Source organism: Ambystoma mexicanum, chromosome 11 (assembly GCF_040938575.1).
Source record: "Ambystoma mexicanum isolate Mex_15411 chromosome 11, UKY_AmexF1_1, whole genome shotgun sequence".
Lineage (NCBI taxonomy): Eukaryota > Metazoa > Chordata > Amphibia > Caudata > Ambystomatidae > Ambystoma > Ambystoma mexicanum.
Genome location: NC_090934.1, coordinates 1,469,448,295 through 1,469,475,582, shown reverse-complemented (window position 1 = coordinate 1,469,475,582; position 27,288 = coordinate 1,469,448,295). Strand labels below are relative to the sequence as shown.

The 27,288-nt window shown below is 47.8% G+C and overlaps 1 protein-coding gene across 5 annotated transcripts in view; it reads left to right on the top strand.

Moving 5' to 3' along the window:
• The window catches only part of TP53BP1 (tumor protein p53 binding protein 1), a 429,855-nt gene that overhangs the window by 312,603 nt on the left and 89,964 nt on the right, over nucleotides 1-27,288 (top strand). For all 5 annotated transcript variants that reach the window (XM_069625154.1, XM_069625150.1, XM_069625153.1 and 2 more), the window contains 3 exons: nucleotides 5,745-5,897; nucleotides 9,131-9,423; nucleotides 9,821-9,985. In XM_069625154.1, the coding sequence (XP_069481255.1) occupies nucleotides 5,745-5,897; nucleotides 9,131-9,423; nucleotides 9,821-9,985 (611 nt within the window). The remainder of the gene's footprint in view (nucleotides 1-5,744; nucleotides 5,898-9,130; nucleotides 9,424-9,820; nucleotides 9,986-27,288) is intronic.

Here is a 27,288-nt window from a genome sequence, read left to right as displayed (position 1 = left end):
TTTATATTCAACCGCAAATATTTTCCTATGGGATTTCCCATTGTTTTAGGCTACTATCTTTATTTTATTATTTACGGTAGCCTCGAACATACTGCCGGTTTATTTAATTAATATTAATTCTCTGGTTGGTATTTTTTGCCAAAACTTGATTCTAAAATGGCGTTTGTGTTCTCTTCTGTGACTCCAACCCAAGTCGAGCCCTTTGTTCCACTTTTTGGCGGGCTTCTCCACAGAAGCCCTCCAAAGTGGTGCCACTCTGTCTGGGGTACTTAGGAGGAGTGGAGGGGGATTTAGGCACCCTGGACTGAGTTGCCTAGGCAACTCAAGTCGCACTCCGTCCTGATTGGCCCAAGTGGTGAGCAGGCCGGCTCACCACTTAGCATGTTTGAGTGACAACTAGGCTGAGTGAATGGGGGTTTTCTGCATAAAAGCAGGGCTTTGGGGACTGTAACTTCAGAAGTCGCCACAGGACCTAAGAATCCGACGAGGGAGAAGCTGAGCAGACCTGCCACGACGCCACCACCGGTGGAGCCCTGCTGGACTGTCTCACCACTTTTCCCAACGACAGAGGAGATCTCCCGCCGGAGAGTCTTCTTCCTTTGACTGGTGGGGATAACCAGTTTCACCGTCTTTTCGCCTTCCCGACGTACCTCGTGGCTGCCTTGCCTGTGCCAAGCACCCCGGCAACCGGGATACCACGTTTTACCGCGAACAAAGGTACCACCTTTAACCGGAAACCTCTGCGGCTGGTTTCTGCCCTGGTAGTGCAACGACCTTCATCTTTCCTCCAAGTCGAGATCTTCTCTTCACCTGGACGACGACGCGACTTGCACCCACTGCCAGGAACAACTGCCACCGCTGGAGGATCCTTCCCACTTAAGGTACCGTGTCCCGCCAGGCTTCCCTTGCTACCGACTGTACGGGGTAGATTTAGCCCCCGGCTTTCGAACCTGGGTTAGCCTGGGACACCCTGGCTAAACTTTCCTAAGCCTCTCTAAACTCTTTTTGAACTCTCTGAAAGACTTTCTAAGCCTAGTGTAACTGTGTGATCTTGGGCGCATTTGTGCTCTGCTCTCTCTAAGAGTGGGCCCAGCCTTTGGACTTTGGCTCACCAGTGAGTTTTGCTCTTCTGCCTTGCTAACCGTGTTCCTAAATCTTAGAGTGGTGTACCTTTCCATATTCTGTCTTTTTCCCTCCCTTTCTCACAAACTTATTGGAGTGCCATCTAGTTAAGCGCTCACCTCCTGTATGAAAATAAGTGGTGTTTTACTGAGACTTATCTGATAAGGAAAAAGGAGTGTATATATTACAATAGTAACTGTGTTTACAATATTTTACAACAAGAGTGCTGGAGTGTTTCAAACAGTGTGTTTTTAAATAAATAATTATATACTTTGATACCAAAGCTCTGGTCAGTGTTTGCTTGTATTGGTGTGTCTGAGTGCCTATTGTGTATACTTTGCATACTGCCTAACTCTTCTTGAGAGAAGTCCGACTGCTCAGCCACAGCTACCAGTTAAATCTGGGTGGTACAGACTGCTACCAAGTGGGTTTACTGCTAACACCTGTAGTCCTAAATCTTTTGCAGTGTTCCCTAAGGGAACTGCACAGGTTTCTGCCTAACAGTCACCCTCCAGCACGTGCTGGGACAGCTGGAGGAGGGCGATTTCCTGTCGTCGTTGGACTTGGAGGATGCGTACTTCCACATCCCTATTCTAGAAAGACACCGAAAGTTCCTCAGGTTCGTGGTCCAAGGGCGGCACTACCAGTTCAAGGCCCCCTCCCATTCGGATTGAAGTCGGCACCCAGGGTGTTCACCAAGTGCCTTGCACCGGTGGCGGCGCGGCTGCGCCTGCAGGGGATCCACGTCTACCCCTACCTGGACGACTGGCTCATCCGGGCAAGGACAAGGGAGCTCGCCGTGGAACACACTGCGAAGACCGTCCAGCTGCTCACGGACCTGGGGTTCTCCATCAACTTTCCAAAATCCCACCTGGTCCCGTCGCAAGTCGCCCTGTTTCTAGGAGCCAAGCTCGACACAGTGGCGTGGCTGGCCTCGCCATCGGAGGAAAGGACCAGGACCATCCTGGGCAAGGTGCAGCGTCTGCTGGCCACGTACATGGCCAGGGTAAGATCTATCAAGTCCCTCCTCGGGATGATGTCCTCCTGCATTTATCTGGTGCGCCTTTGCAGGCTTCGGATGCGCCCCTTACAAGAGTTCCTCGACGCCTGCTGGGTCCAGTCGACGGGCAGCTTCGAGGACAGGATCCCACTCAACGAGCCGTTCCGTCACGCGATCCGGTGGTGGGGTACCCGCTCTCATCTGTCGGCGGGCACAGACTTTCAGACCCCAGCTCACCAGGTGACGGTGATGACGGATGCCTCCCTGCAAGGTTGGGGAGTGCACTCCAGAGATCTTCACGCGAGAGGCCTTTGGCTCCCGGAGGAGAAGTCACTCCACATCAACATCTTGGAGCTCCGCGCAGTGTTCTGGGCCCTCGGGTCTTTTCTTCCGTCCCTTAAGGGCAAGGTGGTGAGGATCTTCACCGACAACACCACCACCATGTTCTACATCCGGAAGCAGGGCGGAACCAGATCCCCCTGCCCTATCCAAGGAAGCCCAGGATCTGTGGCATTGGGCTGCCGCCCAAGGGATGTTTCTGGTGCCTTTTCATCTGGCAGGAATAAAAAACACCATCGCCGACTCACTCAGCAGAGAGCTGCGCTCGTGCCACGAGTGGGAACTACGCCAGGATCAAGTGGATCGAATCTTCCGACGATGGGGCGAAACCCAGATCGATCTCTCTGCAACGGCGATGAACTCCAAGTGCCGGAGGTTCGCCAGCAGGTTCCCCCAGCCGAGGAGCATGGGCGATGCTTTCTCGTTCCCCTGGGACGGCCTATTTCTTTATGCGTTCCCTCCGTTGCCGTTACTGCTCCGGCTCATCAACCAGCTCAAGAGGTCCCGGTGCAGGATGATCCTCGTCGCACCGGCGTAGCCGAGACAGATCTGGTTCCTGGACCTTCTGGACTTGTCAGCGTCCACACCAGTCAAGCTGCCGACGGACGCGGATCTTCTCTCCAGAGAAGGAGGCGCCATTCTTCATCACAACCCAGAGTCGCTGAACTTGCAGGCCTGGCTCCTGCAGCACTAGAGTTTGGAGGTTACGACATCCCAGCCGACTGCAGAGAGGTTCTTGCAAAGGCCAGGGCATCCTCAACTCTCAAGTGTTACGGACATAAATGGAAGAGGTTCTCTGTCTGGTGCCGTGCACAGAAGATTAACGCTCTGCGGATTATGGCCCCTCAAGCATTGCCGTACCTACTGTCATTGGCCAAGGCTGGACTAGCTCACGCTTCCATCAAGATGCATCTGGCCGCCATCTCACGATACACCAGAACTACGGGACGGGTGTCCTTGTGGTCTCATTGGCTGGCGAAGGAATTTATGAAAGGATTGTTCCGATCATTCACGCCGGTGAAGGCCCCTGCCCCGGCGTGGGAGCTCAACGTGGTGCTGACCAGGCTCATGGGGGCCCCATTTGAGCCTATGCATTCGGCACCGTTGAAGTTTGTCGTGGAAGACAGCTTTTCTCGTGGCCATAACCTCCGCACGACGAGTGGGAAAGATCCAGGCCCTATCTTGCAAGCCACCATACTTGACTTTTCACGACACGCGGGTGGTGCTGAGGACGCACCCCTCCTTCATGCCCAAGGTGCCGTCGGACTTCCACCTCAACGAACCCTTGGTGTTGCCAGTTTTCTTCCCGTCGCCTTTGTCGCCGGCTGAGAGGACTCTGCACTCGCTGGACGTAGCTAGAGCGCTGAAGTTCTACGTGGACCGCACGAAGAGTTTTCGGAAGACATCACAGCTGTTTGTAAACTTTGGACCTGTGAATCAAGGGAAGGCTCTCTCGAAGGCCTCCATTTCCAGATGGCTCTCCGGCTGCATCATGCACTGTCACTGGTTGGCAAACCGACCGCTACCCGGCTGTCCGAGAGCCCACTCGACCAGAGCGATAGCTGCTACCACAGCGTTCCTTTCTGGTGTGCCCCTGCTCGACATCTGCAGGGCTACGACGTGGAGGTCGACACACACCTTCACGATATTCTACTGCGTCGATCGGGACTCCAGGGAGGATTCCAAGGTCGCAAAGCAGTGCTGCGCAACCTGTTCCCTTAAGGTGAGCCTGGTGAGGAGGTAAGAGATGCTTAATGTTGATTTTTTTGGTATTGCTTAATGTTGAGCCTGTTGCCACCTCCCGTGGTTGTGCATGTGTGTACTGCTATGTATTCTTATATTCATGAGCATGTGAATCCATGCCAGACCCCATGCTGGAGAAGGAACAAGTTACTTACCTGGAACTGTTGTTCTCCAGCATGGGTCTGGCATGGATTCACATGCGAACCCTCCCGCCTACCCCTCTGCGGTTCTTCACTTGGTCATACTGCCACTTTACATGCTACCAAATCTGAGGATGGCTGCCAGAGGCGGGGCTTAGGGAGAGGGCAGTCATTGGCTGGGGGCATTATGACCCATAGACCAGTGATTGGTTACTACTAAGAAAGACAGATCAGAAACAAAACTGATACTGATTTTTTTTTTTACACCGAGGATTCCTGGCCTGACGACGGGGAATATTCATGAGCATGTGAATCCATGCCAGACCCATGCTGGAGAACAACAGTTACAGGTAAGTAACGTGTTCCTTATTCTGGGAGGAAAGAGTTAGAAGGGATGGCGTAAGAATGCACCTTTTGCACTCGACTGATGCGGTGCCAGTAGTTTTTTTTACAAAAGCGCAATTTTTTTTAGTCTAGCAGGGAGGCAAATGTAGCAATGTTGAGCCGTAATTAGCTTCATTGGGTGTCTTAACGTTCTGTATTCCATGAGGTCTTTCCTTAGAACTGCGGAGATTTAACTGGACTTGCTGATTTATCTTTTCATTACTTTTCTGTTTTTTTCTCACACAGGATTATGGGGGTTTGATATTGCATATTTTACTGTATCTTTATTAGTTTTATAAACAGTGATGGTTGAAAAGTCAAATCCATATGAACTGAGACATGTAGATGAGGTGAAATTACAGGGCTCATCAAATAGTCGAGGACAAAATGCAGTGCAGAATTAACAAAATGCGTGGGGGTTAACAGAAAAGATGCAATCTCTGGAACACTGGCTCCCTGTTGTGTGGGATCTTTTCTTTATTTATAAACGGGTGTACTTCTCTCCCAAGCTCCACGTTTTTGAATAAGGAGTCAAGATATAATGCTTCCAACACTGGCTTTATGTGGACTCTGTGACATTGTGTGGGGCTTTTGGAAGACTCCAATAATACCTGGAGGCTCCACATTTTCTTGTCCAGCCTGAAGAGGACAGTACAAATGTAACCTAGCTGCAGAAATATGTCCTAAATGAGGTAAAGATGACCTTTAGTAGACAAAGTACTGCCGTTTGTATGCCTATGACAGTCATGTTTAAATTGTGCTGTTTTTGTGTCTTAATGGATAATTATCCAAATAAACTTTATCTTACCAAGTGTTCTTTGCTACCTACAAAAACGTTCCAAGTTCAGATTTTCTTTCCGTGGGTATTGATCGAATGATGGCTTGAGATGGTGAACCAGTGTTGCAGATCAATAACAAGGTGGTCCATTCCAAAGAATTTGTATCGTAAGTACTCTTTTGCTTGCAGGATACATGTTCTATTTAAAATACCTTGTTCCTTTTCCATCTTTCCTCAGGCAGAGGAAGATCATGAACTGCGCAGGCCCCCTCCAGGGCGACATCTGCACCGGCATGTAAGGACAATTCGTGAGGTTCGAACCGTCGTCACTCGAGTGATCACAGACGTGTACTATGTGAATGGTGCGGAAGTGGAACGGAAGGTAGTTGAGGTAATGTGTCCTTCTTTTTTTAGTGACTTGTGGCAACTAAACCCTTTCCCCCAGCGGCATTTGGTAAAAGGGGGACACTGATTTTAAATCTGTCCACAGCATAGAGCAGGAATGGATCATTTGGTGACAGTGCCATCATGGCGCAAAGCAAGCATGCATGCTTCTGTACAGATGATAGATGGTGAGGATACAGTGTACACTGGATATTATTTATCAGAATTCCTTTTTAGCAATGGGGTTTACTGCTGTGCGTGTGAAGTAGGATGCCCAGTGACTTACCTGCAGGCATCCTAAGCTTCATGGAGCTTTTCAAAGCTGGCAGCAGCATGATCAGGTTATCTGGAACATGGTGGCATTGGGAACCTATTTACCTGATGAATATGAACCTATGCTTTGGCCATAGAGCAGTGCTAAATGCATGCCGTCGGAAAGGGTACACCAATGTCGATTTGTGGGTAAATCTCTTTGGGGGATAACTTCAGTCCAGTCATCTCCCTTATGACTCCGTTATGAAATATTTGATATCACTTCCTCTTGCTACAAGAATGGGTTTACAAAGTGAAAAGAGGCCAAGGAGGTAAATTGCCAAGCCCATTTATTACCACACTAGTCCAGAAAACCTCTTGGAGAATGTGTTCCATTAGGTAGCATACATTCTTGTGTAATTTCATTATGCCACATATACAGTTCTAGATTCAGGAAAATGTGTACAAGGCCAAAAGTACACCCAAACCATAACACAACGGTGCAGTGCAGTAAGCAAGATGGGGTCGGAAATGTACAATGTAAACATTATAAAACATTTATAAATTCCTCCTTCTTTCTTTTAATGTCTCCAGTTCTCTCTTCTGTCCCAAAACAGAAATGGCATTGACAACAATAACATCCCTGAAAAATTAGCTTGATACGGTCCATAATCTGAACAACACACAACTATGCTGTTGCCAACACGTGAATACCCATGTTACGTTGGGGGCATGGACCCCATATGTAAAGGGATTTATTTCCTGTGTGGACAGAGAATACAGGAAGAAATCTTTATTTTGTATTTTTTCGTGGGAGGTTTCTGAGAGACAATCTAGTTGGTGAACACTTTATCTAACCACAATCTTAGACTGTAACATACAGAGAGCAGTTAGAAAGACTTTGGGAGATATGGGGTTGGCGTGGAACTACAGTATATGCAGAGAGAGTCAAGTACTTAAGCAGCACACAGAATTGGAACACAATATTTATTGGCCTTAACCATACATGTAATGCGCTACAAACCCTATCTGTGTGTATAAATGCACTCATGCACACACACTCACTGTCTGTCACACTCTGCAATCTATAAAGGACACAACACGTAACCCTTCAACACAATAAAATGCAATTCCGTAAAGCAGTGCACACATTGTACAATAGATAGCAATATATGGCACTCGGCCATTGATTGTAAGGCAGGAACCTCACTGGAGCAGTCCTTCCTAACAGGCAAGCAAGCTATGCAATGTCTCGGGTCAAGTGTTCAGGTGACTACTTGCTTGGGAGAGGGCATGGGGGGGTACAAAGTCCAAAGTTTCCCTGCAGAAGTGTTACCATAGCAAACAGATGAGTAACACATGTCTTATAAAAGCACTTAAGAAATCGGACAAGCAACCAAAGCCATGTGTACACTTCCAAATCCAACACAACAGGGATGACCCAGAAGTTAATCCTAGACTAGAACTCCACTGATCATAGCCACGAAGGAGGGAGTGGGCTTGACACTCATTCAATCCCAATGGGGAGAGGGTGGACACATGTAGAGGTAGGCGGACTCACGCCCCCCTAACACAGATTTTCTAGGTGAACACCCCAGGGCACTGACGTTCACCAGGGACAGTCTCCACTTTCTACATGCATTGCTTCCATGGATGAAGTCCCAGGGGTCGCAGGTGCAGTGGCTGATGTTTCTATAAGGATTAAGTTGGCCACACTCCATTTCTCAGGCAGCTCAGACAGACTTGCATCTGAACAAACAAGCCACCTTAGGACATCGGCCACAGTGACTCCCATGATAAGGATGGACCACCAGGACCCAACGACCCATGGTGGCAGCAAGAAACAGGCTCCAGTCTGCCACTGTTCACATTTCAGTGCAACATCCTGGGTCACAAATTGAAGATCCGTGAACTCCAGAGCTCCATCTCCGGACTGTTTAGAGGCCTTGTCGGTGAATGTTCAGCACCCCTGATGGCCCCGGGGCACTGTCCACCGCTGGCAGGCCACTGATACAGGACCAGTTCTTATTAGTCCGAGGGAGGAAGTCCCTGTTAAGAGTCTTCCTTGGTTGCAGGAGAGGTGGCAGACATCAGTGATTTGCTTGGGCAGTGCTGGTTTGCCTTGCCACATTCCTCCAGGTCAGCCAAAGCAGTAATTTTGTCTTCTGATGCTTGGTTGCAGCGGGCTGCCTTCAGAACAACTTTATCCAAGATCCAGACTAGGGGGTTAGCCCACCCACCCAATGCAAGGAGTCTGTAACATTCAAACATGTAAGGGCTGCCCAGTGATGCACAGCCACAAACCCCACACATCTGCCCAGCACTAGACACTTCCTAGGAAGGATGTTTATTGGGGCCAGACAGTCCCAAACCCAATCCACTTAGTTACACAAACCTACATGCATGCCCTAATATGGAATATCCTGAACTGAGCGTGCAGGAAGATGGCCAAAGGATAGGGTTTAAACAACACGTGTAAGCCATTTTGAGTATATGGTACTCGAAATGGCATTATGAGGTACAAAAAAAGACAGGTGCATGGGAGTGCTCTGGAAATAGATGACCAATCCGGTTCACTACTACCAGCCAGTCCTAAGCACATCATAATGGCATACAAAATGTTGCAAAAGAGGCGCAAATGCAAATCGCCCCTGCAGCACTCCGCTGTAAGGCGGTGTGTGTTGTAGTAAAACAATCCATAAAAACATGACTGATGGCCCAGGACCCATGCACTGGCACCCTTAAGTGTACACTAGTATCCTGTAAATAAAGGAACGGGGCAGGTAGGTGACGCTAATAAAAAGCTTTACTTCTCTCAAAAATCAGACCACGATCAACAGCTTTTGCAAATATGCAGTGGGCTCCGCTGAAATCTATGGTAATAAAATGCCCTAGCATACATTTAACCCTTTTGGTTCTTGCTGTTGGTATTCTAAAAATATGTGCGATATTTCCATGATGACATTTTGACTTTTATTCCTTCTTTAGGAGACTGAGGAGCCTGTGGTTGAGTGCCAAGAGTTTGAGAATGAGGTCTCCCCATCCCGGACTGGAGGATCATCGCTCACTTCTGGGGATCTTGCAGACATCAGCTCATTCTCCTCCAAGGCCTCAAGCCTCCAGCGCACATCGAGTGGGGCCAGCAGTGGATTGTCTGCAGCACACAGCGGAAGCAGTTCTGAGCATTTAAAGGGAGGTGGTTCCGCCAAAGGGAAATCTGTTGGCATCGATACAGGAGAGTTTGCTATTCCTGCTGGCAGAGGAGGACTAGTTAAATTAAGGTGCATGCCGCATACTGAAAACCTCAATGCTTTGCGCCCCTGAGTTCTAACCAACTCTAGTGCAGGAGTAAAGCAAGGGCCGCAAATGCACTCTGCGTAGCCTGCAGAAAGGCAAACTAGTTGAGACATACTGAACATTTAAACTAACCTAAGTAAAGGCCATGTCTCATTTTGCCAATCATCAGAAAACAAAAGATCAGGCCTAAAATGAGCTAGGATCGATTGAAATTGCTCAACCTCTCCTTAGTATTTGAAATCCTTAGTTTATAATCCATTTTATTGCCTGAATTACTAATCTCCGCCTAGCTGCCTTTGTCTGAACAACAAACCGTTTCTAGCCCATTTTAATTGAGTAGCTGATTGCCAGAAGTGTGTGCTAACATCTTTGTTTTTGCAGTCCTAGGAAAGGTGCAAACCAGCCAGGAGGCAGATTGGGGCCACCGGTGTGCGAGGAGGATGGAGATACAGCTCCCAAACAGGCGGCAAAATCTCCTCTTACACCCCGTGGTCGTGGGAGGAGGGGACGTCCAGGCTCGCGGATCGCCGGGACTAGCTATCCAGAGTGAGTCCTGTTATTACACTGGTTTATTGTCTTCTGTTGGTTTTTTCTCTACTTTGCAACATGTCAGTATACAGTTAACCCTTTAAAAGGCCTGGTAAGACCCCTTCTAAAAAAATTAATAATCACTCTGAACTTTAGCAACCCATCACAAACTTCACATTCTAGGAAGTTGCAATTATATGGTGCTACTCATGTCCAACTTTTCCTGAAAATGTATTTGTTTAATCTGTTGCACTCCAAGGTATTCAATAGTGTAGTACTTTGCTATTTAGAAGATGTTACGCAAGATTGTGTGCAGTAGCCTTTGGGAGACTACAGGAACCCAACCTTTGGTATAAGTCTGTACTACACAGGTCAGTAGTGTGGCTGTGCAGCTAGGCTTATCTCAAGAGGGGTCAGTGTGAGCTGTAAGGTTGTAACACAGAGTTTCACAGTGACAGTTATTCAGTTAAACACTTATACTCAAGGTTTCTTCATTAAACAATTATTGATTTAACAGTCAGTTATATAAGCCTTCTTTAGAAGGGAGCAAAACATGTAACAATTATAATATACTTCAAAACACACTTAGTTTCTCTAAATCAGACGATACCCATTGGGGATGGCACACAGACTCTTCTTACACCCTCAGGTGACTTAAATTGCTAGGACACTGTGGACATTGAATAATCACTGGTACATTTAGAGCAATACTGAGTTTGGTTTAAAGGGTTAGGTAGGGGAATAAAACTAAGTTTAACACATAATTCATCAACTGGTAAGTACTTTTTAAACCCTCCCATGCAAAGTAAATTAACCCTTTCCGGGAGGAAAGCAAAAGCACAAAGTCAGAGGTAGAAGAGTCTCTCAGGTAGGCAGGACAGTCAATGTTAGTTGAACAAAGTCTAGGGGAACTGAAGATCTTCTTGCAGGTAAGTAAGTCCTGCACAATGTGTTAGAGAGAATTCTCAAAAATGTACCAATTCCTCTCTACTTTGGAGACCCCCAGCAACTTTGCTGAATTTTGAGGACTTGCATTTTTAACCTTTAGAGAGTGAGACCTTTTTTCCCACTGTGTATTTTATTGTGATTTTGAACTCTGTGTTTCTTTTGGTTGTGGAGTCTGACAAACTCCATAGGCATCTTTTACCTAGTGTCACACAGCATCTTCAGTGCACTGACACAGGGAAGTCTTCCATATTTCCCAAAGGTTTAACTACCTTCTCTCAGTTAAACTACTGTTTCCAAGAGCAGTAAAGTGAAATTGACTTTACTTACATTTGTAACTTTCTAGAACCAGCACACACTATTTTACAATCGAGTGCTGGAGTGGTTACCTAGTATCCCCTTTGTCTAGCTTCTCATGTAACATTTTTATGTTACCCTTTTTCTCATTGAATGACTGATTGCAGTGGTTTTGTTTTAACTACCATGGTGTGCATTTACCCCGGGCTGTGTTCGCAGCTGCAGTAAAGCACCCAAGAGTGCCATTTTTGTCAAAATGGCCCCTGTAGTCTTCTTTTTTCGTCATTTCTTTGTGGAAAGGTCCTTCTTGAGATTTACTCTGCGCGCCAACCCAGGTTTGGTCCTTTTGTTGGTTTTGTCTGATTGGCCTGCTGGCTGTCCGGCAAGGACAGCTACCCTGTTGGGTGACTGACAGCTAGGCTGGAATGAATGGGAGAAACCTGCATAAAAGGTGAGGCTTTTTGGCTTGGAAGGCAGAGTCGACCACTGGATGAAGGAATCCGCAGAAGAACTTGAAGAGGACGCCTGTTGTAACTTCTGGACCCTTGGTTTGCCTGGTGAAGCCCTGCTGCTGTGCTGAACTCCAAATTCGTAACAGAAAAGCCCCTGCAAGGACTACTTTTCCCTTTGAGTTGGTGGGACCAATCAACTCCAAAGTGTAAGCCACCTGGACATCCTCTCGAAGCTGGTTGAATTTGAATTTCCACTGCAGTCGCTGCTGGAACCGAATAGCCAGGGAGAGGAACACCAGTTTGTGTGCATTGCTTTTAAACTGGCCGAGAGCTCCAGGCAGATCCTCCAGACTCCCAGGAAGCTGGACTGACCGAGCATGAGCCCCCTCAACAGAGTGCGGGGACCCCAGATGTGAGAAAAGTCTAGAGTGGTATTTGTGAGTCCGCAGTAGTGCTATTTGCTAAAACGCGAGGAGCTGAAACCACGAAGTGCCACTGAATTGAAGTTTGACATTTGCTGCCGCCGACCTTCCCATTGTGTTGCAGGAGTCCCCAGAAGTCCTCCCTCTTGTCCCCATGACTGAGACACAGAACAACAGTATCTGCAGAGCCACTCGGGAGCATAAGCCAGCTGAACCAATTTCTTCTAACCAAAGGTACTGCAAACCTAAGGGGACTTAATTCTTGTTGTGAAGCCTGACTTGCTCTTAGTTGAGACTTGACACAATGTAAAAGATGATGCCTATGGAGTTTGTCAGACTCCACAACCAAAAGAAGCGCAGTGTGCCAAATCACATTAAAATACACGAGAGAGTGGGAAAAGGGGTCTCGCTCTCTCCAGGTTGAACAAATCAAGTCCTCAAAATCCAGCAAAGTTGCTGTGGGTATCTAAGGTGGAGGGAATTAGCACATTTCTGAGAATTCTTCCAAACAGCCTGTTCTTTCTGGACTCTTCTACCATTCTGGGTGGAGGGAAGGTTCCTTTATCCTTGGCAGGCTTCTCATGGAAATCGTGCAAAGCTTCCCAGAGTGCCTGGCAGGACAGGAAGTGCGCAGGTTGAACAAAACTCCCCTACCTCACTCTACAGTATGCCTGACTGAAACAAGTTCAAACTGGGAGGCTGACTATCGCCATTGGACAGCCATCTCCAAGTTTGAATGGCGCTTGGGACATGATTAGTGGACTCTTCCAGTGTTCCTGCTCTCACCTGTATAAATCCTGACGTCCTGGAGCAGAAACCCAGAGTCGACCCCTGGAACAAGAAGATTCCAAAGAGGAGGACAAAGGAGGAAGTCGCCAGCACTTTCATCGACTGCCCGAGCCTGTTGAGTCACAGCTGCTGTCCGGACCTCGTCACTGCAATCGACAGGTAATATCTGAAGACGACGACTTCCTCCTATAGACTGGTGGGCCTAATCAGTCTTGAGACAACCTACAAATTGCAACATCCCCAGAAAAGCTGCAAACTCCCGGGCCTGCAAAACATAAATGTCTGGGGTCCTGTGCTGCATCTCTGTTCAACGTCTCTGAACGCGTGGTTTCTCCTGCAACCTCAAGGGCATCCCTCCAATCCTCCAACAACTCGAATTGACTCCAGAGAATCCCCTCACCAGAGGTGAGGACCAAGAAACTGAGCAGAGTTTACCACTGTAACAGCCATCTGTCCACTGAGCCTGGAGAAGGCACCTGCCAGCCACCACCTTTAAGATCTGTCGGTGGGTGTCCCCATGTGCAAGTGTTGTCACAGTATCCAACAAAGTCCCTTTCTCCCCGTCACCAGGGCCCAAGAACAGAAGACCGGGTCTGCTGGTGCCTCATCGCTGGAACGGTCCTGCAGCAACGACATCTTCACTGCAAGGTACTGTTTGCCACCGGAATAACCTACCTGGGGTCTGCTTTTGTCCTTCTGTTACTCTGAGGGCTACAGATAGCTTGTTTCCGGCTACCCCTCATATCTCCATTGAGTATCATAGGGCGTGGGGGGTGAATAGCCCTTTGTGCTCTTAGCGGTAAACCCACCTGCCTTCGGACACTGGTCCTTGGGGCATCCCTTCAGAGAGCCATCCTAACCTCCCTGAGCCTAATGTTAACCACTGATTGTCAGGGTCCGGCTTGACTGAATTCCACAGGAGCTGATGCTGGCCCCACAGACCCTCACCAGGAGTTCACTTCTCAACCCTAAAGTAAAAGCTGAGCTGAGAACCCCAAGAAAGGGAAAGGGGAATTTGGAGAAAATAACTGAGACACTGCAGCCCGGCAACCGTCTGGTAGGCTCTGGTATCTGTAGTAAACAAATATACTTGGTTACTTATGCATTAGTGTACATTTCCTTTCTTTAATTATTTTTAAACATATTCTGACTTCTTTACCTTTTAAACCTCTTTAAGACTTGGAGGTTAATTATTTGTATTGAGTATCTTGTAAACTGTTGTGCTGGTTTAGTACATATTGCCACTAGCCATTCAAGTCTCTTTAGAACCCTAAAGTAAATGACTCTTGCAAACACTTTACAGATTTAGATCTTCTTCTTGCTTATAAATTTCATTTAACTCTATAAAGTTTGAGTTTTAAATGCTTTTGAGAAATGCAATCTTTCGTTGAAGTATAGAATTCCCATTTGCGTGAAAATTACATTTAAATAGAAACTCTTAAACTTTCTTGAATGCTGCTGCTCCTTTTGCGTGTGAATTTTTATTTTTAAACATACGTACGTATAGCTATTTTCTTTACGCGCGTTTTGAAATCACGTACTCGCTCCCTGCACTCATGCGATTAACACGCGAAACCACAAGAAGTGAAAAACTGTCCCTGTGCTGAAAAATCTCACACGCACCTTCACAAAACACACACACGCGATTTGTACGTAGCGCTACTAAAAATGAAAACCCGTGCACGCACTGAAAAACAACTCGCGCTCAGTTCATATGGACTTGCGCTCTATCGCACACCGAACACGCACTATTACACGCAATGTCAGTCACGTGAAAATTGTGCACGCGCTAAAAATGTTCTTGCGCACTATACACTAGGACACGCGCACTATCGCTCTCCACACCCGCATGCTCCCATAACGACGTTGCTGAAGACATGAGGACTTGCGGGCACGTTAAACTGTATTGAAACTGTTTTCACATAGTTAACATTTAAACTTGTGTGCACAGTCTGTACACTTGTTTTCTTATAGTCTTAAACACTGTATAAACGTTTTCTCTCAGTAACTTTAAATGACTTCTTAACACTTTAAGTTCCTCATGAAAAAATGGAAATTCACTGTGAAAGTCTTTTAACTTTTAAAAGGCACTATCCCACCTGATGTCGTCTTGTTCACTCTGGCACAGCAATCGATTTTCTTACTTCTTTAGTAAATCTTCTGAACTCTGAAAGGCCTTACTTAAGGAGCTTAACTAATGTACAACCAGCCACTGAATTACTATGGATTAAAGGCAGTTTAGAATCTTGCTCACCTCCCAAGAATCCAACCCATTATCCTATCCACCAATCAGACAAACCAAACATATCATTGTTCCTTAAACCAATCAGATTAAGTTTCTTTCTCTCCATCTTGACTTGGGCAACCACAATGGTAATTCTATGTACAGCAACCACAATGTTAATTCTATGTACATACGTTTTCTGGTTACTAACCATCTACTCCAGCCCGCCCTGGCATTGATTTACTTAACCTTCAACTCTAGGGGACCCCTCCTAGACACAAGTACTCTGAGCACTGTGTTTTGCCTCTTCCTGTTTTTTTACGGCCAACCCCCAGCCACTGGTGGCACAGTGGCTCATCTGAACTTCAAGAGACTCGTAGCAGATAGGGTTGGACTATTAAGGCAGGATTGGGTTAAAGTTTTAAGAAGTTATTCAGGGTTTGGAAAGTGTGTATACATGTTTACGGTTGATTTACTATGTGATTTGCTATCCTAAAAGTTACTCCAACATTGCAAGTTATCTTATACTGTATATATGTTTGGTCTATCTTACTTACCTGAACCTAGAATTGTAACGGTGTGCTTTAGAGTATATAATAAATGTCTGTTTATATAAGTCCTCTGTGTATTTTCCTGTAACATGGTATGCCCTGACTGAGATCTTTGTACCCAACTACAGCCCTCCTCCCACCAGGTGCCTTCCTGCTTCCCGCTCTTTTTCACCACTTAGCAACCCACGCCCACCTGGTGCCCTCCTGCTTGCCGCTCTGTTTCCCTACTTAAGGAGCCCTCCAGCTTCTTTTCCTTTGCAGGTGGGGAGCAGGTGCAAGTGGATCTAGGTCACCTGGCCTAAGCCCCGCCCACCTGGTGCCTTCCTGCCTGCTGCTCTTCTTCACCACTTAGCAAGCCCCGCCCACCTGTTGCCTTCCTTCACCATCACTGTCTTGTGGCCAATGCTGGATTTAACTTTTATGGACTTCATTCATTCACGGTGCGAAACCCTTTCTCAACTCTCATGCAGGACTTCCTTTGCATCTTGTACTCATGGTGGCCCTGAATCATGCTGTTCCCATCTTCATCTTGTATCCTGGCTTGCAACATTATGTGTTACTACTGACTTCTGCAATTGTATTCGCTCACCACTCTTGCTTCTCCACTCTTTTTGACTGCGTACTCTCTTTTCTCTCCTCCTTTCCCTTCTCCCTGCTCCCTTTTCCTATCTCCTCCCCTTACTTTCTTCTATGCACTTACTCTATCAGAATTGTCCCTGGACCTAATATGATAGCAACCTCATCTGTTTCCTCCACCCTCCCATTACTGTTTTTTTCCTCCCCACCATCCTTCCAGCACTATCTGAAATGTCGTCAGGCCTAGTATGATAGTCGCTTGTTTTGTTCCTCCGCTCCCTTTCTGCACCCCTCTCCCTCACCTTTTGTTTTTCTCCGGCTCTACCAGAAATGTCATCAGGCCTAGTACGGTAGTCGCCTGTCTGTTTCCATTTCCTTCCCACTCTCCCCCTCCCTTCCTTATCTATGTCTTAGCTCTTGCACTATCTGAAATGTCGTCAGGCCGAGTACTATAGTTAATTTCACATCCTTATTGTTCATGGCCTGTAAGAATGTGGTTGTATTTTCCCTTGTTCCCTCCCTTGCCTTGAAGTGCTTTGAAACACATTGTGTATAGGCGCTATATAAATAAACGATCATATCATATCAGAGTAAGCCTGGCTGCTCGCCACTCTATCATAACTTTGGGTGGTTCAGGCTGATCCTAAGAAGAGAAGTGTACCCCTGTTCTCACCTTAGGTGGGCTTTCCTAAGTGTTGTCTCAGACAGAGACTTTTGTAAAATAAAAAAACCTAACCGTGAGGAATAGTAGTGACATCGATTATTATAGCACTTAGAAGCCAGAGGAATCCGACATGAAGGACTCTCTAAATAAGTAATTGCTGCTTGCGCAGTAGAAAGGTACATTTACGCTACGTAACATCTGAAACAAGTGATGAGGCACATGTTTGGTAGCAGGTTTGCTGGTCACGGTTGTACGTTTTGTCATCTATTGATCTCTGAGGAAGTTGCTGATTTGAGGGCAGCGAACAGAGTAAGAGTTGAAGAACACACAATAATAATTAGCCTGTGTGTGAAGCTAAAAGAGAGGCTAGTCTTACTTGGCTTGTACATAATGGATAATACATGCTCAAATACAGAATGGCATTTGATGTCAGGTGAGGGCTCTCTGGCCCGTCTGCTTCCCTTTTGTATTAATTTGTTTTATTTTTTTAAAGCTTCATTTAGTCAAGCAGCATCACCAGAACAACCTGATACATGCAGTTCACTTAACGACAATAGCAGAAACATAATGAAGGGCCACCTATAAGGGCCGTGTGTGACCCTGTCTGGGCCTTTCCGGGCGCGGACGGCGCACCGGCAGACACTTTGCCTTTCTATACTTGAGCCAACTCTACCTTCGTCGCCGTCCACACGTTTTCATGAGGTAAGGTGCCCTCACTGTGGACGCGATTGTATTTTGGTCTCTACTCTCTGACACTCTCTGTACCGGGAGGATAGCTCAGTGGCAACGTGCTCGCCTTGGAAACAAGACGACACGAAGCAACATAGGCTCGATCCCAGGGTCTGCGCTTGGAAACCTCTGGGTATTATGCGTGTTATAAATACGCACCTAAGACATATTCCTGTAACAGCACCTCAATGCCCCCGGGCTGTGTGAAACGCTTTAAAAATGCAAATAAATAAATGTGTCAGCATCATATTCCCAGAGTTGTTTTCTCTACCTGTCCATTCGTATTACCTCCCCTTCTCTTCCCTTTGAACTTGGTTGCACACAGTCTGCTCACCGCCCTTGTTGCAGGCTTCTACTGCTGCATTCACCTCTGCCGTACCTGCCTCCCGACACATCGAACAGAGCAAATCACCAGACCTGCGCTGACTATTACCTTTCCTGCCTCCCTCCCGATCCCTCTTGTGTGGCGACCGTTCACTCCTTCAATCTACTTCATCTAAGCCTCATCCGTTATCCTGCAACAGACGTGTGCTGCCTGCGCACCTTGCCGTCAACCTCCTCTCGTCTGCCGCGAGCGGAATCTTCATTACCCTGCTGCAACTTACTGAGTTCAACCTTTTATCAGCTTTGTGCCTTCTAGTAGTCCTCAAAGTGTTATGTAAGATTTAAACTGTAAAGCTAAATCTACCTCACTTGTGAGAACCCCAGGACTTTTTTCTGGACTGGTAGATTCTTTTTCCCTATACCTCAGTGAGTGGGAACCTTTTTCCACATTCACAGATCCTTTTACTCTTTTTATGGGTGTTAGGAAAGAATTCATAATTGTATGTAATTGTCCCTCCATGTGTCAACCCCCAAACTTTTTACTGCTGTTTAAACACCATTGACTGACTTTGCCAGAGAAGCACAGCCCTCAGCTGCACTCCTTTGGGCTTTTGCTCACTTTTTATGGGGAAACTGGCTTGCCCTTAAGCCAGTCAGTACTGGGAGACTGTTTCCCTTAGTCCTTCCCTCATGTTGCAACTTTTGTGTAACAAGTGTGCCATGTAACTTACTTTACAGCACCCTTGGGTCTCTAGTCTTTCCAAATGCCCTAGAAACTCTCGCTGGACTTTTTATGAACTGTGCAGATGTGTCATAGGCAGGACTGGTGGCAGCTATCGTTTTCATGTATTTTTAACCCTTTCTTGCCATGTAAACTGCACTTACCAGGTTTGGCACAAATAGGTGGTCTGGCTTCAAAATGGCCATGCCAAGAGATTCTTTTGTCCTGTCCTTTGGCCATCTTGCCCCTTCACCTTCCCCAGGTCGAGCTGACCCGGGGAAGTCCTTATTTGGTCATGCACTTTCCCGCAAAACCCAATGCTTTTGCAGGTTTCTGCAGGCCTTGTGTGTGTGTGCCTCCAGGATGTGGGCTGGGATGTCTGGTCCTAATACACATCCTGGTTGCTAGAGAGTCTGGAGTGTCCTGAATGCCTGGGACCACCGTGGTCCGTGATTGGTCCACGTATGGAGTGAGTGTTTGTGAGCAGATCTCCCATTGGGTCCTCTCCGTTTCGGCGCGAAGGGAACTTTGGATAAGAGGAGGCTAGAAACACCACTACCATGTCGATCTCCTGAGTTCACACGAACAAAGCATAAAGAGCCAAGTATCCTGCAACAAGAAGTCGAGTCGAGGAACCGCTTGTGACCCGCTGGAAGGTTTGGCACCCTGAGCCCGCTGTCGTCCCGTGGGACCCCTCTGCATCTGATCGTCCTAGAAGGTCTGCGAAGATGCTTCGACCCATTGGAATAGTGGGATCAACTATTCTCGGCACCTACAACAAACCCTACAAGTAAGCCTCTTGGCCAACCAGTGGGCTGACCAGCTTACACGGGACTTTTGCTCTGTCACCGCCGCCGTTTCGAGGAGGCCCTCGAAACTTGCTATACTGCTTGCTCTGTGTCCACGGCACCCTCACACCGAATTTCGTACACTTGGCATTCCCAGGTCTGAAGTGAGACGAGTGCGCCCGGACTGGAGTAAACGCGGTTACCGTGTTGCCCTGCTGTGGCAACGACCTGTTCAAGTTTGCTGCATTTGTGACCCCCTTGCACCTGAAGCCGGCTACAGTGGAAGTGGGCTGATTCCTCCTCCCAGAGTGGAGAAATAGCCACTGTCCCATTTGGGAATCCCCGCTGTATCTCAGAGTCTACACGGTGTTGAGATCTCCTGATTGTCGCATTCGAACCTGCCAGCGAAGTGGACTGTACTGGCGAAGTTTGGGTCTGCCTGCGTCGAGGACCGGTGAGTATTCCTTACCCCAACCGGTGGCCCCTAGCGCAGGAGCCCATTTTTTACGCACAAAGTGGCCCCTGAGGGCCCCTTTCCTTTCCAGAGCTATTGCAAACTAGCGACTCCATCCCGCGCTCTCAAACTGCCTCTGCCCTCAAGTGGAGGTCCTGCTTGAATAGTGGGAACTTGTTCTTCATCGCCTCATCCACCTTCCTGAGCTGCTAGACACCCTTGAAGAGACCCTACTTTGTCCATTGGCACAAGAGCGTGCATGTACTATTGACCATAAGGCTCCTCTCTTCATAGGGCTTGGACTGCCTCTTAGCTAGGTGTATGTCTGATGTCGAATTGGGTCTAAGATTACCTGCACAGTCTGTTTTCCTCCCCATCTAGGTGGTATACGTATTTCGTGCGGCTAATCCCTTAGACCCCTACGGTCTTGTATATATATTGTATTGGTTGTGATGTATTGGGTTACTTTAGTATTACTGTGATTCTTTGCTATGGTCTGTTACAAAGGCCTTGTAATAAATGTGTCTATATTTTTAATATAACACCTGTCTAGAGTAATTTGTAAGTGTCCTTGCTTTGTGTGCTCATTGAGGTCTTTCAGTCACCCTCACCTCTCTTGAGAATTAGGGCCTCATTACACGGATGGCGCTAAGGGATTACCGGCACCGGTAAGGGCACCGGTGCCGGTAATCCCTTAGCGCCATACTACGAGGTCCCTCAGCGGGTCCCATCCTTAACGTGTGGCCAGACCACATGTTAAGGAAGGGACCCGCTGAGGGACTTCATGGGGGCTGAAATGGGAATGGAAAGGGCCTTGGTGAATGGGGAATTACCGCCCCGCCAACCTTGGAATGGGGCGGTAATTCCCCCATTAACCAAGGCGGACACAGTAAAATTCCGGCAGCAACCATGGCGCTAATAGAGCCATGGTTACCGCCGTCCGTGTAATGAGGCCCTTAGTCTTGACCGCCTTCCATAGCTACCCTGATTGGTCTGGCTTGTCCAACGGTTACCCTGTTCCAAGAAACTAGGTTGGCCTTCTGAACCTCTGCCCCTCCTGGTCAGAGTTCAGAAATCCTTCTTAACAATGGGTGTCCAAGGACAAGCCCACCTTAAATGGCTGCTGGCAATGAACCTTTTTACTAATTCAGCGCACCTTTACTGCAGGCTGTTTTCACAGCCCCAGTAAAGGCACCCATGGGTGCTCATTTTACCAAAGTGCCCCCTGTCTTCTTTTTTCGCCATTTTAGTGCTCCTTGTCCTATCTTGTTCCTTTCCCTGACTGTCATGATGCCTACCCCCAGGGATCCAGATCAAGTCCAGCAACCCCCGGAAGCAGGCATCAAGTTATTCCAAGCAAGCCCAACAACCCCTGCTAGGGGCTATTTGGGTGCAGTCCTGGCGTCTATGGCGCCAGGTTCATATGGAGAGTCAGTCCTGGCACCATGCTCGCCAGGCTCATAGATTAAAACTTACCTGATGCAGACCATGCTGCAAACTTACCTGATGCAGACCATGCTGCAAGAGCTCCAAGCCAAAAGAGGCTTGGAAAGGACTACTTTACCTAGGGACTATATTTTACCAGGTGGGGTCAAGGAGGAATACGTACCTGGGACTACTTTGGAGGCTATTTAAACCACGCCCGAAGAGCAGCACACGCTTCGCGTTATTCTGCATCCAGCAGCGTAACGCTCACTGTGCCTGCAAGTCTTCATCCAGTCTTCTGCCACGCCCGCCTCGAGTCTGGAGCTCCTAGAAAGAGGGAGAAAGAAGGAGAAAAGGTTAGAACAAGAGCAATACCTTTAATCCTTACCTGAATTCCCGATCCACTGTGCCTTCGACCTGGAAGAAGTTATTTTATGCGCGTCTTTCGCAGCATCTTCACTATCCACCGCATCCTTCTGCATGTTCCCGCCGCACTCCGGCACCTAAGGGGAACACAAGAACAGCAAGGTGAGCCAAGGGAATAAACAGAGGCAATATTAGTTACCCCCCACAGACTTACCTCATTTTACCGCCGGGGGTAAAATACCTCTTCACGGGTCGGCGCAGCCTCTGCCGCATCTTCGCCGCACCCCGGCCCCTAAGGGGAACAAAAGGACAGCAAGGTGAAACAAAGGGACAAACAAGGGGAATCCTTCTCACCACAAAAGACTTACCTAATTTTACCGCCGGAGGCATTATTCCCCGAGACTTTATAATTTCTCTCAGCACCTGAATAAGGGAGAAAGCAACAGGTTACATACTGACATTATTTTATCGAACTGTGTTGGATAATACAAATCCTTACCTGAATGTTACCGGTTGCCACGAGGAACTCTTCGCTAGGGTCAAGCTGCAACCTGCAAGGAATCGGACAGGAGTGAAAGTCAGACATTTGAACTCTTACGAACTATATACTTACGGCGTCTCGCCGGAAATCTCAGAGTCAATATTGTTCTGGAACTCACCAATTCCTTTGCACCAGTGAAGCAACTGGTTATCTACACGCCCCTGCTCTCAATGCAGGATGGAGAGCTCATCTTTCCAAACCATCAGGTGAGACTATAAGAGGGGACATTAAAGGTGATCAGTGGGGAGGACAGCGGGGGTGGGGGTTAATACTCAACTCCATGGGCGGTTAATTCCCTTTCTACATTTGGAGAAGAATACTCCTACGGGCCAAGCAAACGAAGCTAGGTGGGCCAGTCCAGTCCGTCATCTCGGCCCTACGCGTCACATTGGTGGAGACCGCAACTGTCCAGTTCAGATCGACGTCCCTGTGGGAGCCAGGTGAGCGTAACACTGACCTCCAGGGCGGGAAAATCCTTTGTGTCGATTTCATCTTTGGCGGGAGACCTCGGTCAAGCCCGCCCTGGCTCCAGTGTGTCTGTTCAGGCAGGAATGAGGGAGGAGTCCACATCTCTGCCACCCTTTGTCTTCCAGCCTGACAGCAAGAATCCAGGTCAAACTGGGGGGTTGGCAGTCCTGTAAGGACTGCTAACCCCGCAGGTTTGAATGTTGCACGTCTGTTTGATTAGCTGGGTTCCTGCATAAAAGTTTGATCCTGGAAGCGGAAGAGGTAGTTGACCACTGGACCTGAATCCGAAGAAGAAGATTAAGAATGCACATCTGCAACGATTTCTAGCCACTGGAAGGCCTGCTGTGTAACCGGAGCCTACTGTTACCCTTGCTTCCAAGCGACCTTGGGTCTGACGACCTGACCCAGAGCCTGGTGAGATCCACTATACTCAAGAAGACCTGCATTTTGAGCCATCCCATGTCGTGCTGCGATCTTGCGATCTTGCAGGGCTGCAATACCCCAATACCATTGGAACCTCGAGCCATCGTGCAGTGCATGGTCCTCCGAATCGAGCTGAAACTTTGGTGACATCCTGCTGGACCTCCAGCGACGTGATTCCAATCCTTGAAATCCCCTCACCAGAGTGTTGGACCAGATTAGTGAGACAAATCCAGTCAGCAATATTCTGTCTTCTTCTGGCTCCTGAAAAAGGACGCCAAAACCACAGGGCCGCTTCCAGCTGCGAAGTAACTCTTGCCTGGAGCCTTCCCTGTTGATCTCAGCAACATAAGCCCTTCCAATCTCCTCTCTTCAGTCTCCATGACGAGGAATTCAGCGACCAGGATTTTGGCTGCAGATTCTGAAGTCTCCCCAGCTGCAACCTTTTCTTGTGTGATGAGTAAACCATGCGAAGAACTTATTGCCTAGAGCCTTCCCTGTGATCCCTGCTTCAAAAGCCCTTCCAGTCTTCTGTCTTCATGATAAAGGAATTCAACAACCGGGGTTTTGCCTGCAGATCCTAAAGTCTCCCCAGCTGCAACCTCTTCTTGTGTGATGAATAGACCATACGAAGAACCTCTTGCCTAGAGCCTTCTCCGTGATCCTTGCTGCAAAAGCCCTCCAGTGTCCTGTCTTCGTCTTCATGATAAAGGAATTCAATGACCAGATTTTTGGCTGCAGATCCTGAAGTCTTCTTCAAAAGTAAAAAAGTAATGCTGCTGGCTTCACTAACTATTTCTTTCAGAGAATAGTTGTATACATTTCCCAATTGGGTCTTGCTTCCCCTGACTTGCTGTTAGCCTGTCTAGAATAAGTCTGCATTCGGTTTTACTTATCTTTAAGTTGCTGGCAGCTCCTTTAAGTATATGGGTTTTACTTACCTTGAGTTACCTGTGTGCCATCCTAAAATAAGTTAGTTATTGCTTACCTCCATCTGTCTTCGACTGAGCTGTACAATGGAGACCACACCTTAAGAAATTTCAAGTAGGAACCACATGTCAGTGCACATATCTTTTCTCTTGTGAGAACCCCCCAAATCTTGACCCACCACAAAGCTACTGTAGGGCCCTCTTTTGTTTTCCACACTTGGGCCAACGTCATTCTGGCTGCAGTAAAGAGGTGCGTAATAAGGGTCGCTCTGGCCCCACTTGCTGCATATGTGTCTTCTACTGTGGCACAGAACAGAATCACCTTCGGCTATTGCACGAGCTGGACCCCCACCATATCCTTCATGTGCCCCAAAATCTCCTTCCAAAAGAACAGCGCCTTTGGCCAGGACCACCACATATGACCAAGATCTCCCACCTCCCCACATTGCCTCCAGCACAGGGGCGAAAATAAGGCATTCATTTTGTGAATACGCTATGGGGTCATGATAATTGCCGTACATCTTGACACCCTGCAGGCGCTTTCCCATATCTGGCCCCATTCTTCCTCCTCGATTACTATTTCCAAATCCTTTTCCCACCTGTCCATATACGGAAGCTTATCTTCCAACCCAGCCTTGCCCAACAGGCGATAGTCTAGAGACACCCCTTGCCGCCTCACTCTTTCGTACTGTCAATTTTTGCCCCAGTGCTGCCAGAGTGTCGGCTTCCTTAACCTCTGTGTGAAATCCAGTGCCTTAACTGCATGTCCTGAACCGTTCTCCCTCACCAATATGGAACTTTCCCTTACAGTCCTCAAACGGCAGTGGAACCTCTTCCCTATAAAAGTCCTGTAATGTAAGAGCCCCCCCTAGCCCCCTCCAGTGCTAGCGGTCTAAGCTTGATCCCAGTAACTCCAGGATAGCCTTTGTTGCCTCCAAAAGTTGGCCTCCCGGCCCCAAAACTGCTCCCATCAAGTGCTGAAAGGCACCCAGCGGGATAAGCGTGGCCTCTTGTTCAAGCTTATACCAACCCTTCTCCAAGACCACCTCAGACCAATACAGCATCGGAGCCATTTGAGTCGCCATTACGTATAGCTAAATCTCAGGCACTCCAGATCCCCCAAACCATGGTGGACAAAAGAGAACCAACCTGGGGGACACTTGGACGCTGCTTATGCCAAATTAAGGAGAGAATTTTGGATTGCAGCATTTTGAGCATATGTGACGGGATCCCTACCGCGAGAGATCTCACGACATATGGGAGACGAGGCAGAAACGTCATTTCTATCTCTGCGCGTCCCATCGCTTCAGGTCATCCAGGAGTCGCTTCCATAAACGGGGTATATTCGCCCCATATAAGGTCTTATTCTTTTGTTTTAATTCTCTCCATGTATTCTAGGTCTTTCTGCTCCCAGACCAGTGAATACCTATTCTGCAGGATCAGAGTCTCCCAGATCCTCTGTGAGATTCAGGGCCTTTGACTTAGTGTAATTAATAGTAAACCCTGAACCCCTGCAAAGTCCTGCAATACCAACATCACTCTGGGCAGCATCATTCGTGTATCCCTCATGAATAAGAGCACATCATCTGCATATAACGTGATTTTGCGCATGCCCTCCTTACTGTCCACCCCTAATAGCCACAGGTCTTTTCTAATGAAACCAGACAGGGGTTCCTTAGCCATGGCAAAGATCAGTGGCGATAAAGGGTAACCTTGACAAGTACCCCGCCTAATCTGAACCAGTACTGTGAGCCGGCCATTGACCACAAACTGCATAGAGGGAATTTGGAAGTTGGCCATCACCATACGGGTGCGATCGGGCCCACACCCAAATGCCACCAACGTGCCTTTTAGAAACCCCCAATCGAGACTGTTAAAAGCACACCTGGCGTTCAAGGCTGTTATCGACAAACACTGCCCAGACTTGGACCCCAAATCAATGATGTCAATCGCCCCTCTTACATTATACTGTGTGGGTCTCCCAAGAATGAACCCTGTCTGGTCCACATGAATCAACTTGGGCAATACTCCCACCAACCTGCCCGCCAAAACTTTGGTGTAGATTTCTGCATCCCCATTTAGCAGGGATATGGGACGGTAACTAGCGCAATCTGATTCGTCTTTCCCAGGTTTCAGCAACAGCAATGTCGTAGAGACCTCCCCCTCCCCGCCCCCCTGTCCTCTGACACTACCCCACATACCCTGACATTATTAGAAAGCCTGGTCAAGGGCCTTATAAGCCATTCCCAAAGTTTTATAATATCCATTCCCAAACCAATATGGCCCAGGGTTTTATTGACCGGTAAGGAGTTTATAGCCATCACAATTTCCTCTGCCATAATGGACCCCTCCAAATGCACCTTATCCTCATCCATTAACTGTGGCAGCTGGAGCTTCAGAAGAAAGCCAGCCTGCCATGTCAAGCTCTTATCCTTAAAAGGTCTGTGTGCTCATGATCGCTAACTTGCCCAACTCCGCACTTTATAGCAGGCCGGCCCATCCGGTAATGCATTATATAGTTCCGGGCCAGCTGTTTCCTAAGCTTGGCTGCCAAATAACAATTGGCCTTGCTCCCTTGCACATAATGTCTGCTTCGTTTGGAGCAGCATATGCGTGGAACGATCCGCGACAAGAGCTTCCAGTTGTGCTCTAATTTTCCATAGGGCCCGCAATGATTTGAGAAATTGCTGGATTTTATGCAGCGCTCTTGCGACTTTCCCCTCCCTTTCTAAGGCGGTGCGCTGTAAGGCCCTGTTTCGCAGGCAGGTCGCCGTTAATGATATAAATTCCCCCCTAAGTACCTCCTTACCTGCATCCCAGACCACTCGCCAGTCAACTTCTCTGGTAAAATTTTCTTGAAAATAGTTGGTGATTGCCTTATCCATTTGTGCCCTCCGCACAGTATCTCTAAGGATCAATTTGTCCAGTCTCCATCTTTTCCTTCCTCCCACCCTCTGGTTTGGGCGTTTCAATTTGCAGGATAACAGGGGCATGGTCCGTGAAATAGCCAACACCAATTTCAATCGAAAGAACCTGCGGGATCAGTGTCGCCGACAACAGAACCAAGTCAATCCGCAAAAACCCCTTATGTGTCGATGAATGAGTGTCATCTGTGTCATTCTGGTGAAAAAACCTCCAGGTTTCAATGTGTTTAAATGCCTAAAAAAGAAAACTGTACATCCCCAGTGCTTGCCGGAATCTACTGTTCTTATTCGTGGGAGCCAATGTTTTATCTA